Source organism: Capricornis sumatraensis, chromosome 2, assembly GCF_032405125.1.
Source record: "Capricornis sumatraensis isolate serow.1 chromosome 2, serow.2, whole genome shotgun sequence".
In the NCBI taxonomy this organism is placed as follows: Eukaryota; Metazoa; Chordata; class Mammalia; order Artiodactyla; family Bovidae; genus Capricornis; species Capricornis sumatraensis.
Genome location: NC_091070.1, coordinates 116,796,827 through 116,809,058, shown reverse-complemented (window position 1 = coordinate 116,809,058; position 12,232 = coordinate 116,796,827). Strand labels below are relative to the sequence as shown.

The following is a 12,232-nucleotide window of genomic DNA, read 5'->3' as shown; positions in this document are numbered from 1 at the left end:
CAGGACAACAGCCTTGGTGAGACGAGTAACAGAGAAATTGGACTAGGTCAAAGTTCTCGCCCAGGGCCGGCATTGTGGGTCCTCCACACCATTGTCCCATTCTCACTGGGTCGCTTGGAGTCCCACTCTGGGGGCTGAGAAAGGACGGGAAGGCGCGACAATGCGTAAACTCGGTGCTGGTTTTGGACCCCTTCCCCCCACTACTTCCCGGATAGCCCCACCCTTCTAACCTCTCCCTGTCCAGTTCTAAACACGGTTCTACGCCGAAACCCACAGTCCCCGCCCCTGCCGGACTTTCCAGCAGCCCAAGTTCCTTCCCTGACTTTCTCTCGAGAAGGGGGCGGGGCAAGAAATTTCCACTTAGCGAAGTACGAAACTCCACCAAACCCTAGGGTCTTTCCTTTCCCCGAATCCACCAGGTAGCGGAGGCTCGCTGGCCGGGCTCTCCCGCCCTCTAGCGGTCACCGAGAGCTTCACCCGGCCTTCCCGAGAGGGCTGAGGGGCTACCCGGGTCAGGGGAGAGGAGGTTGGGTGGCACTGCCTAACTGGGGGCAGAGAGAGACTGGAGAGAGCAGGCCCTAGCCAGGAGAGGCAGTGGCTTGGACAGAGAAGGGGAGGAACACACTGTATCGTCGATGGAGGGGTTGGGGGTTTTAGGAAGGGGCTCAGACCTGTCGCGGAGCTGTCTGGAGGACATGGCGCTAAGTGGGTGGGGTCCTGAGTTATGTGGAAGGGGCACCCAGGTATTTGGGCGAGGACATCGGAATGTGGGAGGCGGAATGGGGCAGATTAGTTACGCATTTAGGAAGCAGAGACTAGGTGGGGCGACAGATGGTATTTAGGGGCACGAAACTATCCTTGGGAGAGCAAAGTGGCTTTGGGGGCAGGTATGCACAAGGCGGTGGGGTGGTGCAAAACAGTATATGAGGGTGCGTGATTTGGGAAGACCAAATTGTATTTTGAAGGGCAGACACACGTGGGACCGAGGAGTGTTTGGGGTCACAGCGGCGCACGTGGAGTTATCCGGCCCCATTCGGAGGTCCTGGATTGCAGTCTAGACCGACAGAAGCAATTACGTCCGCATTAGGAAACAATTGTTAGTCCCAAAGAACACAGATTGCGAAATGAACTTTAAGAACACTTCGGTGCGGCGGGATTGGAGTGAAGCCGGAGGAGCAGGACCGTAGCTCTCAGGCCCGCGCGGCTCCGCCGATTTGGCGCGGCTTTGTGCCGCGGCGGGACCCGGGGGCGGGCTCGGGGCTGGGGGCGTTACGTCATCGCGCCAGGGAGCTGGCAGAAGAGGCGGGGAAGCCCCCCTTGCCCCCGCAGGCTAGAGAAAGCGCGAGTATCTAGGTGGGCGGCCCCAAAACTTCAACCCCGGGCGTTGCCAGGCAATAGCCATTCAGTTCGGTTGCTGGGACACGCGTCACCATGGCGACGGCTCCGCGCCTAGCAGTCTGAGTATTTAAAGAGCAAGCGCGCGCAACGCCCGGGCGTCGGAAAGCGGCCTTCCGGGATATCGCGGTCTCCCCTTCTCCGTTTTTCCCTCCCCTTACCACCCCCTTCACCCTCTTCCGGGCGCCAAGTCTCTCTGGCCTCCAAGGTGAACCCAACTCCCCAGCGCGTCCTGGGTTCTCGGGCTGGTCCGGCTTCCAGCGGTGGAGAGCGGGATTCCGGGCCCCGGGCGGGCGGGAGGGACGGGACGCGGTGCAGTGTTGTTCTTTCCCCCGCCAATATTGCACTCGTCCCGGCCTCCGGCCCCCTCGGCCCCCCGGCCTCCCCCTCACCCCGAACGGGGCAGCCCCAGCCCTCCTGGCTGTCGATCCCGGCTGCTCTTAGACTGGAGTGTCGCCGCTGCCACCGTGAGTAAGTGGGGCTGGGAGGACTTTAGCCATCCTCCGACCAGCACCCCATCCTTCACCTAACCCCCGTCCTCCATCTAGTCCCCGTCCACACCTTTCTCTCCAAACTAGATCTCTAACTTACATTCTACTCGTCCTCTCCCTGCCCCGGAAAATCCCTAAAATAAGTAACTGCACTGGCTTAGAAAAGAGCTGAAACTTTATGGCAATGTGCTGTTATCTTTCCTGGGGTTAATGCCTGAGAAATACCCCCTTGAAAACTTCCCATCTCCTGAACAGTGGGGTCACCACCCCTCTGGGGCTGAACTCGTGGGTTCAGAGGAGGGTCGATGTTTAGCTGAGGGGCTGTAAATTAGACTCCAGGATGGACCCCAAGGCCCGAGGGTCTAAAATCAGGATTCTGAATCCAGTGGCCACCTCTTCACACTCTTCCCTGAAGCAGCTGCCTCCGGAATGGCTCAAAGTCCTCGGGCACTGTGTCTGAGAAAGGAGATATGATTAAAGTCAAGATGTGACTCTCCCGTGAGGGCACAAGAGGTCAGGTTGTTCTCCGTCTAGAGCCTCACCATTGCATCGATACTGGAGATTGGACCAAATGATGTTTTCTTGGGAGAAGCAGAATACACCAAGACGCCCCCCTCGCATGGATGTGTCAATGATCACCCCAGAATCGGCCACTAGCTGGGGACCCTCATAAAGCTTCACCCTGTCCGGGATAGGAGTGTCCATTGGTGCTAGGTGCCAGTGGGCACTGCGCCACCATGAGCCAGCCCTGTTCATCCCCAACCCCCCTAGGGCTCACCGGGCCTGAGACAGAAGGGAGGTGGGGAAAAGGGAGGAAGGAAAGGGGGGAAGGAGGGGTGCTTTTCTCAGGCCTGGGGCCCCTGGCTCTTTGTCCAGCCCCCTTTGCATCTCAAAGCACCGGCCACATTCCTAGCGAGGATTGGGTTGCCATGACGATGAGTACAATGGGCTGGGGGGTGAAGTCACCCGCTTCCCAGGCTCTAGTCCACCCCCACCATCCCCTGCCCTGGCGCCCCGCAGCCCCAGGCACCTTAAAGGGGAAACCAACCCAAGTCCCTGCACTCTGGGCTCTGGGCCATTTCCCCTCCCTTCCCTGTCATCCCCACCAACTAGGAAACGCAAAGTTGTGGACCAGAGCTGAACTGAGAGGCCTCAGCCTGGCTACTAAGAGATGCAGTGCGGAGTCTGGGCTTCGGTTGGCTCTTCTGTAAATGATGATCCCTTCCAGTCGGACTCTGATGAGACAGGTTCTGGGCTGGACCAGTGATGAGGTGGATTGATGTGCCTCTCCACAGACTGGCCTGGGCTTTGGAGGCTCCCAGATACACCCTCATTTTACAGAGAGGGAAATGGAGCATGGCAAAAGAAGGGCTTGCCTAACATTGTTTATAGGTCCTCAGCAGCACCAGAGCCCAGGCTGCCTGATGTTAAGAAGCAAGCAGGGCCAGGGCAGCTAGTCTGGTGAGAGGGGAGGTAGAGAGAAGTGGTTCCAGTCCAGGCCCATGGCACCACAGCAGTGAGTAGAGGGGAAGTCACGGGTGAATCCCAGCTGGAGAGGAAGGAAAGGCTGGGTGGGCCTGGGGTCTCTTGGGAGGGCTCAGCCCCTCCCCTCACCGAATATAGCCAACTTGAGGCCGGTGCAGCAGCTGCCAGCGGTAGGAGGTCTTGTCACGCCAGCCCACATTCCGTGGATCAGTCCACAGCAGTCGTACCTGATCAGGAGTATTGCCTGTATGCCACAAGGCATTCCTGAGGTGCTCACCTGGGCCAGACACTGATGTAACTGCCTACGGGGCATCAGCAAAGATAGTGGGTCAACCATAGTACCAGAGGAAGGGAAGACAACAGGTTGGTAAGTGCAGGTGGAACAGGGAGTCAGGAGAATGTTCTGGAGCCCCAGGGAGCCCACCTCCAGGCCAGATGTCTGGGTAAGAGGCTTCCCCCTGCTCAGGCGGTGGGGGTGGCCCCAGGGTTGGTGGGGAGGCCTTGGGAAAGGGCCCTGGACGAGGGAGTCTGGGCAGCTGTGGGACCTTGAGCTGTAGCCCCGGCTGGGCCACAGCCCGGAAAGGCGTGGCCTGCCAGTAGGTCTGCTCTGTTTGCTTCCACATGACCACGTAGAAGCGGCCGCTGTCCTGATAGCTGAAGAGAAAGCCTGCGTAGTCGTCATCGGTCACAGTGTTCACATGGAAGGTGCCTTCAAAGTCCACACCGTTGAAGGCTGTATATCCTGGGGGTGGGTGGGAGGGGAGGTGGGATCAGGGGCAGGGGTAGCAAAGCTGCTAACTCCCGTTGTGGGGTGGGGGTGGGGTGGGATGCCCAGTGGGAAGGCAGTGGCCCATCCTCTGCCTGTAGGACCCCCTCCATTTGGAAATTATTGAAATTGCTGAATTGGGTGCCCCTTACATACCAACTGCCAGGCCGGGGTCACTGTTCATGGTCTGAACAATTTCCATGCCCTGGTGGTGTGCAGTAAAGACAAAAGCCCTGGTTCCAGTGCGCTGCCCTCCCTAGGCTCTGCCTACTAGTCAGGCCTGACAGCACCCACCCAGCTCACTGCCCTAGTACCTGGTTGAGCACGACCCAGTTGGGGTCAATCTGAGCATCACCCTCAGGATCCAGGACCACGGTCTGATAGGCACGAAAATCCGTGAGGGTTACCTCTGCACTTTCAGGACACACATCCAGGGGGTCGGCCACCGCATCATTGTCAAAGTCATCCTCACACACGTCACCGACACCATTGCCTGGGCAGGATGAAGCCAGGTGCTCAGGGAGGCCCTGGCCACTGCCATAGCCAACACCACCACCTCAGGCCTCGAGGTGTCGACCTCTCCCCAGCAAGGCTTGCCACCTCTCCCTGAACAAACCCCACAGCAGTCCAGTCCTCTGGTGACGCCAGCCTTACCATCTGAGTCCTTCTGATTGGGATTGGGTACCAGGCGACAGTTATCGGGACCAGGAGGCACGTAATCCGGAACACCGTCATTGTCATCGTCCCCGTCACACTCATCTCCAAGTCCGTCGTTGTCTGAGTCCAGCTGGGAGCTGTTGGGCAGCTGTGGGCAGTTGTCCTTGGTGTCCTGATGTCCATCCCCATCACTGTCCAGAAGAACAGGCACCAAATAAAGGCTTTTGAAGGTACCGTATCCTTCCCCACTCTTCTGCTTAGGAGTCTCTGGGGTATACCCTCCATTCGGCCAGAACCCTTGCAGTCAGCCAGATGAGGTGGAGGTTCAGCAGTAGGAATGGGAGGTAGACTATGGGTATCGCCTCCTGCTCAACAGTAGTGGAGAGTTAAAGTTGGACCCTAGAGGGGATTGAGAACATGCTAGAGGAAGCCAAGGTTTCCCCTGAATTTCCATCTCTTGGCCCAAACCCTACCTGTCTTCATTGGTGTCACAGGCATCTCCCACTAGGTCACTGTCTGCATCTGTCTGAGAGAGAGGGACCTGCTCTCACCATCTCCTCTGGAGAATTCTAAAAAGGGTGACCTGACCACTTCCCATCCAAAGGGCTGGGCTTCATCCGCCAGTCACCCACCCCTTCCTTGCCCTCTCCATTCCCCTGTACCTGGGTGGGATTGCTCATTTCAGGGCAGCTATCACAAGCATCTCCCACCCCATCCTCATCCCTGTCTGTCTGCAGGGGGTTGGGGACTTTAGGGCAGTTGTCCAGTCCATTGGGGATGCCTGGAAATATAATGGGGGTCACAAAGGGTCACCGCTAGAACACAGTCACACTCTTGTCTTCTAGGTTGGTGAAAGTCCTGGGCTTTGTCTCCCATCCAGAGAACAGCGGGTCAGGAAATCTGCTTGGAGCTCGTCTCATCCTTTTGCCCACTCCTGGCCTAACCCCACACCCTCCTTCACGTGCCCACTGACATCTGCCACAGGTAACCTCTCACCCAGTCTGACTTCCCCCAGGCATCACCCTTCCAGAATTCTCAGCCTGCCCGCTTCATTGCTACCCTATCTGGACTCTTCATGGGGTTCCCAGCCACGCCCCCAGCCCCAGGCCTGCACCGTCGCCATCTACGTCGTTGTCACAGGCATCCCCTTCCCCGTTGCCATCTGTGTCTTTCTGGTCATTGTTAGGAACGTTGGGGCAGTTGTCACAGGCATCACCAAATGAATCTGTATCTGAGTTTTGCTGGTCCTTGTTGGGGAACAGCCGGCAGTTGTCCTGGGGTGGGAGGCAGAGAGTCAGGCCACCTTGCCCCATCCTTGTCCCTGCACCCTGTCTATGGTCCCACTCCTGTGATGGTCCACTGCTGTGGCACAATCCCACCCACCCAACTTCCCATGTCGTCCACGTCATTCTGGGTACCAGGGTTATGCCTCCCTAATGTGGAGCTCTGGGGCCCTTCCTTGGGAGCTGCCAGTGGCCAAGGGGGACGGGGTTATGGGATAAGGCAACAGTTGCCGAGGAGCTGGAAGGGGCAGGACATTTAGGCACCACCTCAACATTCTTTATGCCATCCCCGTCGGCATCATCGTCGCACTGGTCCCCCACGCCATCGTTATCAGCGTCTTCCTGCCCAGAGTTGGGTGTCAGAAGGCAGTTGTCCTAAAGATCAGGGAGAGGAAATGGCTGGGTGAGCCCCGTTCTGCGCCAGCCTGGGGTGCCCTGCCCGCTCACTCGCTCGCCTGCCCCTGCACCTGCTTGCAGTGTTTATAGTTGTCCATGCAGGGCAGTGCCTGGTCCGGGTAGCCATCGATGTCCGTGTCGGGCCCACACACATTGCCATTCCCGGCCCAGCCCACGTTACACTGGGGCGACACAAAGGGTGGGGGTTAGTGGTCTGGGCTGGCTCCCCACACCCCACCTTCTTCAGGCTCTATTCTTACCAACCAGTTTCAGGGCCAAGGCCCACCTCCCGTTCCCGCTCAAGACCCCATACCAGTCCCTAGATGTGGGCCTTAGCCCGACCCCTTTCCCCAGATCCCCTGTTTCTTCTGAACCCTAGGCCTGGCTCACCGAGCAGGACACTGCACCGTTGCGTTCAAAGAGACAGTGAGCGTGGGCGTGGCAAGGGCTGTGGGCCGGGCTGCGGCAGGTCCGGGCCGGGAAGCAGCCCTGGCTCTGGTTACCCACAAAGCCCAAGCGACATGGACCACACTTGAACGAGCCCTGGGAGGAGGGAGCGAGGCAGTGTCTCAGGAAGGAGGGTCCGCCCACCACGAGCAACATTATCCCAGTCCCTCGAGGCGCATAGGAGGGACCCTCAGAGATGACAGGCCCGGTCTATCACTTATCTCCTTTAGTTCTGTCAACCTTTCAAGGAGAGTAAGAGCCCCATTTTTCAAGGGAGGACGCTGAAATGCAGTAAAGGTAAATAACTTGCTAAAGGCTAAGTGAGAGGCAGAATCAGAATTCCAAAGCAGGCCGCGTGGCACGCCTACCATGCAGAATGTCCTGGGTAGAAAAGGAGGGGGGAAGCAGGAAATCTGAGGAGGGGGTCGCACTGCCCCACCACCCATGCGTGCAGAGTGTTCAGCTCACCACAGTATTGGTGCAGATGGAGTTTGGGTCGCAGCCACCATTGTTACCATCATTGCACTCATCGACATCGTTGCAGACCTGAAGGAGCAGACTTGGGGTAGAACCAGACTTACTCTGGGTCTCCTCAGGCATAGAAGAGAGCACTTGTATGGCATTATCTATGAACACAGACATGAAGCCCAGACCCAAGACCAAGGCAAAGCTGGCAGGTAAGCCAGGAGCCTCATCCCGTTTATCCCAAGGGCTCAACATCGAACCCTGAAGCGCTCACCCCTGCAAGGCCCAGATCTCTTGTCCACGTACTCTGCCCACCCTGACCTGTTTGCTGGCCCGGGCGTAGTCAATGCCCACACCAGACACCCGTGTGCCTTTGTAGCCTCGGGGACAGGCCTCACAGTGGAAGCCAGGCATGGTGTTGATGCAGCTGGAGCCCGGGAAACAAGGGTCCGCGTGAGCACACTGGGGATCAGACGAGAAAGAAGGGGTCAGGTTCCTGCCTGTGGTCCTGGCCCCCGTTTGCGGGCCTCCCCTCACCCAACTTCGCCGAGCTCTGACCCCACCCTGGCCTCCTGTGGGTTTCCCCTGGCCGGCCCTCTCCTCTCACAATGCCCCTGCCAAGCTCCCGACTCCTTCCCTGCATGACCTTGTAGTCTTTGTCCCAGGCCTGGCTCCTTCCCTTCTCCCCTGTCTATTTTGGTCTCCAACCCCAGGTTCCTCTGCTTCTGACCAACATTCACCCCACCTTCCTGGGCCTCTGATAGCTCCCTCACCCCAGCTTTCTATGCTCTTCCAGAAAGGGCCCTCTTCACCTCATTGATGTCTGTGCAGTGGGTACCATTGCCCTTCAGGCCAGGAGGGCAGGGCCCACAGCGGTAGCCGGGGTACTCATACACTTCCATGCAGTCCACGCCTCGGAAGCAGGGGTTGGGGCTGCAGTGAGAACGCTGTTCGTGGAAGCCTGGAGGGTGGGTTTGGACACAGTCAAAGCCACCCAGAGATCACCATTTCGTTCACCAGAAGTGGAGGCTAAAGCCCTGGAGGTGGGGAGCACACTGATGAAATGTGGAGCCCTCCCCTACTCTCCCACTCACCGCACACCTGACACTCCATGATGGTGTTTCGGATCAGGGACATTTCTTTCACCTGGTAGACAGAAGGATGGGGAGGAGTCAGCTCTTGGCACCTGCCACCCCACCCAGAGTCAGCGCCACCCTTCACCAGCCCAGTAAACCTGGTCTCGGATGTCATCCCGCAGTTCCACCAGGATCTGGTTGAAGAGGGTGAGCTGGGTGACCAAGGCCTTGGTCTGCTCCCCTGTCAGGGTCCAGGGTGCAGAGAGGCTTAGAACTGGGGCACCAGCCCTGACCCCTCTCTGGGTAATAAGCTGGGTGCTGCCACTGTTGCCCACCCCCCACCTTTAAACCCCACCCCATTCCTAGCTGAAGAGGACTTCATTTCAGGCTGCTGTATCTCCTCCCCACCCTCATGCGCCTTCATCTTGGCATGGCCTACTCACCTAGGATGGAGTGGAGTGCATTGGTCACTAGAGAGGACAAGAAAACACAGAGGGTGGAGATGTGAGGAGGGGCCTGGCTGGTTGAGGAGAAGGAAGGAGAAAAGGACTGGTGCCTTGAAATAAAGATGTAGTATGAATGGCAGGAGGGCAGTGGTGATGGGCCAGCCCCACCAGCTCCTTCCACTGGATGAGGGTCCCTCTAAGGGAGCTGCCGCACAGTCAAGGCCCAGATCCTCCTGTTCCCAGGCATGGTTGTGGCAGAAGGAATCCAAGTGAGAGGTGACCGGTGCAGGGCCAGGGCCCCAATACATTCCATTTTCTCCCTCTCGAGCTTCTACCACAAGAGCTCTTTGAAAGATCTGGGAGAAGTGGACATTTTATTTACTTAAGAACCTCTGAGTATCCTTGTCAGAGAGACCAGGCAGATGAGAAATGCTTAGGGAAACTGCTGGTAGGTGACGATGCCAGTGGGAACTAAAAAAGTCCCTTAGCTCAGTCAACTGAGAAAGACCCAGCCACAACCTTCCTTGCCCCCACTAAAAGGTCTTCGGAGTTATACTTTTTTTTTTTTTTTGGATCCTTCTATTTTTCTGGCCACCCTGATAGGCAGGATGACCTTAACAGAGATTTTGTTGAGCCGTGCCTCCTGGGAATGTATTATTTGGAGATCACAGAGTCAGAGGTGAAGGGGATTTGGGGTAACAGAGTCAAGAAGCCCCAGGAATAGATGAGGAATAGGTGAGCCAAAAGAACTGTTGCTAAGGGGAAGAGAGGTCAAGAGGATGGAAAGTATCAAAGATGGCAGGACTGGGGCCCAGGATGCCCACTCACAGAAGCATGTGTTACCTGCAGTGTGGATGGACTCGTCTCCCTGGAATGGACACTCACTCAGGGCTCCAACCCGGGCCATGGACCCGCCCAGAATCATTTTCATGGATTCCACGAAGCCCTGTGGGGGGAGAGAAACATTGTCACGGAGGAGAACCTACTAACTCCTCCCACCGGTGCAAACTGTTGACCGACACTCAGAGGGTCTTCCTTTTCTGCTCACCTGCATCCTCAAATAAGCCTTCTGTCCAGTCCTAATCTCCAGCCCACTGACCTCTGCTGGAGGAATGGGGGCCAGTGCCGGCAGTCCAGCATGCTGGTCGCCCAGTTTGCAGTCCACATAGAGCTGCAGGGCAGGGCTGGGCTTGGACGGACCTCGGAGTCGCAGGAGAGCCGTGTGTGTGCGCCCGTCAGCCAGGCCTGCTTGCTGGAGGTTCACTGCATGCACTTTGCCATCCTCCCGCTGGTACCGCACCAGCACTGCCCGGAAGGGGAGGTCAGTATGCGCACTGTCCCCATCCCCTGTTTCCCCGCTGAGCCTTGGATCAGTTCTTCTGAATACATCTCTAGGGCTGTCAGTGCTCACTCAGCTATGTATCTCTCAATACCTTGTACATAACAGGTACACGAAAAATGGTTTTCAAATTGATTCAAAGACTAGGACTTTCTTAGTCTTCAGTGTCATCGGATCACTCTGTCCTCTATCGTTCAGTGTTATCAGATCGACCTATCTATCCATTACCACTCTATTATGCCATCTGATTACGTGAGGCCACTCTATCCCCTGCTAGGATGGCAACTGGTTCCGTACCCCCTGAACTGTTCCAGGGATCTAAGAGACCTCTATACCACTGCTGGGGCACAGAGACAAGCCTCCCCTCCCCCTAGACATCCCACATCCAACTCCCCACACCCGCAGATGCCTCACCCCATTTCTTGGGTGCCTGGCCTCCTGAGGCACCTCCTAAGCACCAGGTACCCCTGGTGCCTGGACATAGCCTGATGGGTCCTCAGTCCCCAGTGGAACCCAAAGAGAATTAAGAGGGCTCTGAGAATGGGGATGAGGAAGAGTGTTCAAAGGGGTCACCACTGCAGGAAAGGAGATGCCCACCAGTCACCTTTGTTGATCTTGCCGACGACAGAGGCCTCCAGCCATCGTGTGTTGTCCTGGCGCGAGTAGAGGCCAAAGAGGACACCACCCTGCTTGGGGGGCAGGCGGAAAGTGGACAAGAGATAGACGTCCCCAGTGGTGAGCAGGGCTGTCCGGATCTTCTCCACCACAGCTATCATCTGCCGGGACTCGCCCACTGTCAGCAGGTCGATCACTGGCCAAGCAGGGATGATCAAGGTCAGACCCCTGTTAAATGCTAAGGCCCGCCCTCTCCTCTGAGCCTTCAGGGGTGGGGCATCCGTTATCCCCACCCGATAGTGTTCACTGCCCCTTGAAATCCAACCCTTGTTGCTATCAGAGGACAAGGCATTGGGCCTTCCTTACTGCCACTCTGGGAACCAGCAGGGCTGAGGCTCACTTGAAAATACAGTAACAGAACCCCACAAACTTGAGATGCTCCCACCAGGTGGCGCAAAGGAGTCACTGCTGATTTCCAGCAGGAGAAGCACCTGGTGCCCACGGCACAGAAATGGGAAGGCAGTTTCTCTTTGCACCGCTGGGTTTGGCTCATCCCACACTCTAGTGCCCCTCCTCCCATCCTGGGGGTTCGGCGCACTCGGTCTAGATGAGAACAGCTGCCCACTGAAGGCTGTGACCCTCCTGCTGTCTGGCTTTCTCCCACAGGAACGTAGGACCCAGCTCCTCTGCCTCCTGTGTCCTGGCCAATCTGTGGTTTCCCTTCCAGCCAGTAAAGAATCTGTGCCTGTGTCATCTGCTCCAACTACCTCTCCCACACCCACAGGCCCATCCCACCACCAGACCTCCAGGAGAGCCCAGACCTCTTGCTCCCCACCCCCATCCTGTTCTTAGGCAGCCAGGAACCCAGGGGTGGAAGAAGCCCACCTTTGAGCTGCTCTCCCAGACCCTGGGGTGCCTGGGGATGCTCAGACACCAACCCAGCCAGGCAAGCCTAGCTAGCATCCAGCCCCTGAGTCCTCTGCCCTGGCCTCATGCTGACCCTGGCCAGCTCCCACTCATCCACCACCTTCCAGTGTCAACTCCTCCCCCACAGGGCCATAATTTCATCAACTCTTCCCTCCGATTCAATTTCAGAACTCTGCCCTCTCCTTTGGCCCACATGTTCCCAGCTAGTCGGGTGGGGGCAAATGGGGAGGAGGCAGCGAAGGGGCTAAGAGGATTGGTACAGGCTTACCCTGCAGGTCCTGACTGGCAGATGCGAAAGTGCAAAGGAGGAGAAGAGCCAGGGCCCCCCGAAGTTCCTGTGTCTCCATGCCGCTCAGCCGGCTCACTACCCCTGGCAGGCAGGCGGCTGGGAGGGGAAAAGGCTAGGCGGAGAGCAGGAGCGGGGGGCGGAGGGACTGGAAGGGG

At 57.6% G+C, this 12,232-nt stretch overlaps 1 protein-coding gene across 7 annotated transcripts; it reads right to left on the bottom strand.

Moving 5' to 3' along the window:
• Positions 1-2,283: 2,283 nt before the first annotated feature.
• On the bottom strand, positions 2,284-12,135 carry THBS3 (thrombospondin 3). 7 transcript variants are annotated; one of them, XM_068966191.1, is made up of 23 exons: positions 12,057-12,135; positions 10,851-11,057; positions 9,956-10,212; positions 9,751-9,853; positions 8,905-8,931; positions 8,620-8,702; positions 8,480-8,531; positions 8,198-8,346; positions 7,707-7,847; positions 7,389-7,466; positions 6,864-7,016; positions 6,545-6,655; positions 6,345-6,452; positions 5,909-6,068; positions 5,438-5,575; positions 5,268-5,316; positions 4,792-4,985; positions 4,452-4,630; positions 4,294-4,342; positions 3,917-4,113; positions 3,501-3,673; positions 2,429-2,568; positions 2,284-2,342 (listed from the first exon to the last, which is right to left on the bottom strand). In XM_068966191.1, exons 1-23 carry the CDS (start codon positions 12,133-12,135, stop codon positions 2,284-2,286), a joined length of 2,886 nt encoding a protein of 961 aa, XP_068822292.1. The 7 variants fall into 7 exon arrangements, with proteins under 7 accessions (XP_068822292.1, XP_068822291.1, XP_068822295.1 ...); XM_068966190.1 differs by having other exon boundaries at positions 5,268-5,320; positions 5,457-5,575; XM_068966194.1 differs by lacking the exon at positions 6,545-6,655 and having other exon boundaries at positions 5,268-5,320; positions 5,457-5,575.
• Positions 12,136-12,232: the final 97 nt, after the last annotated feature.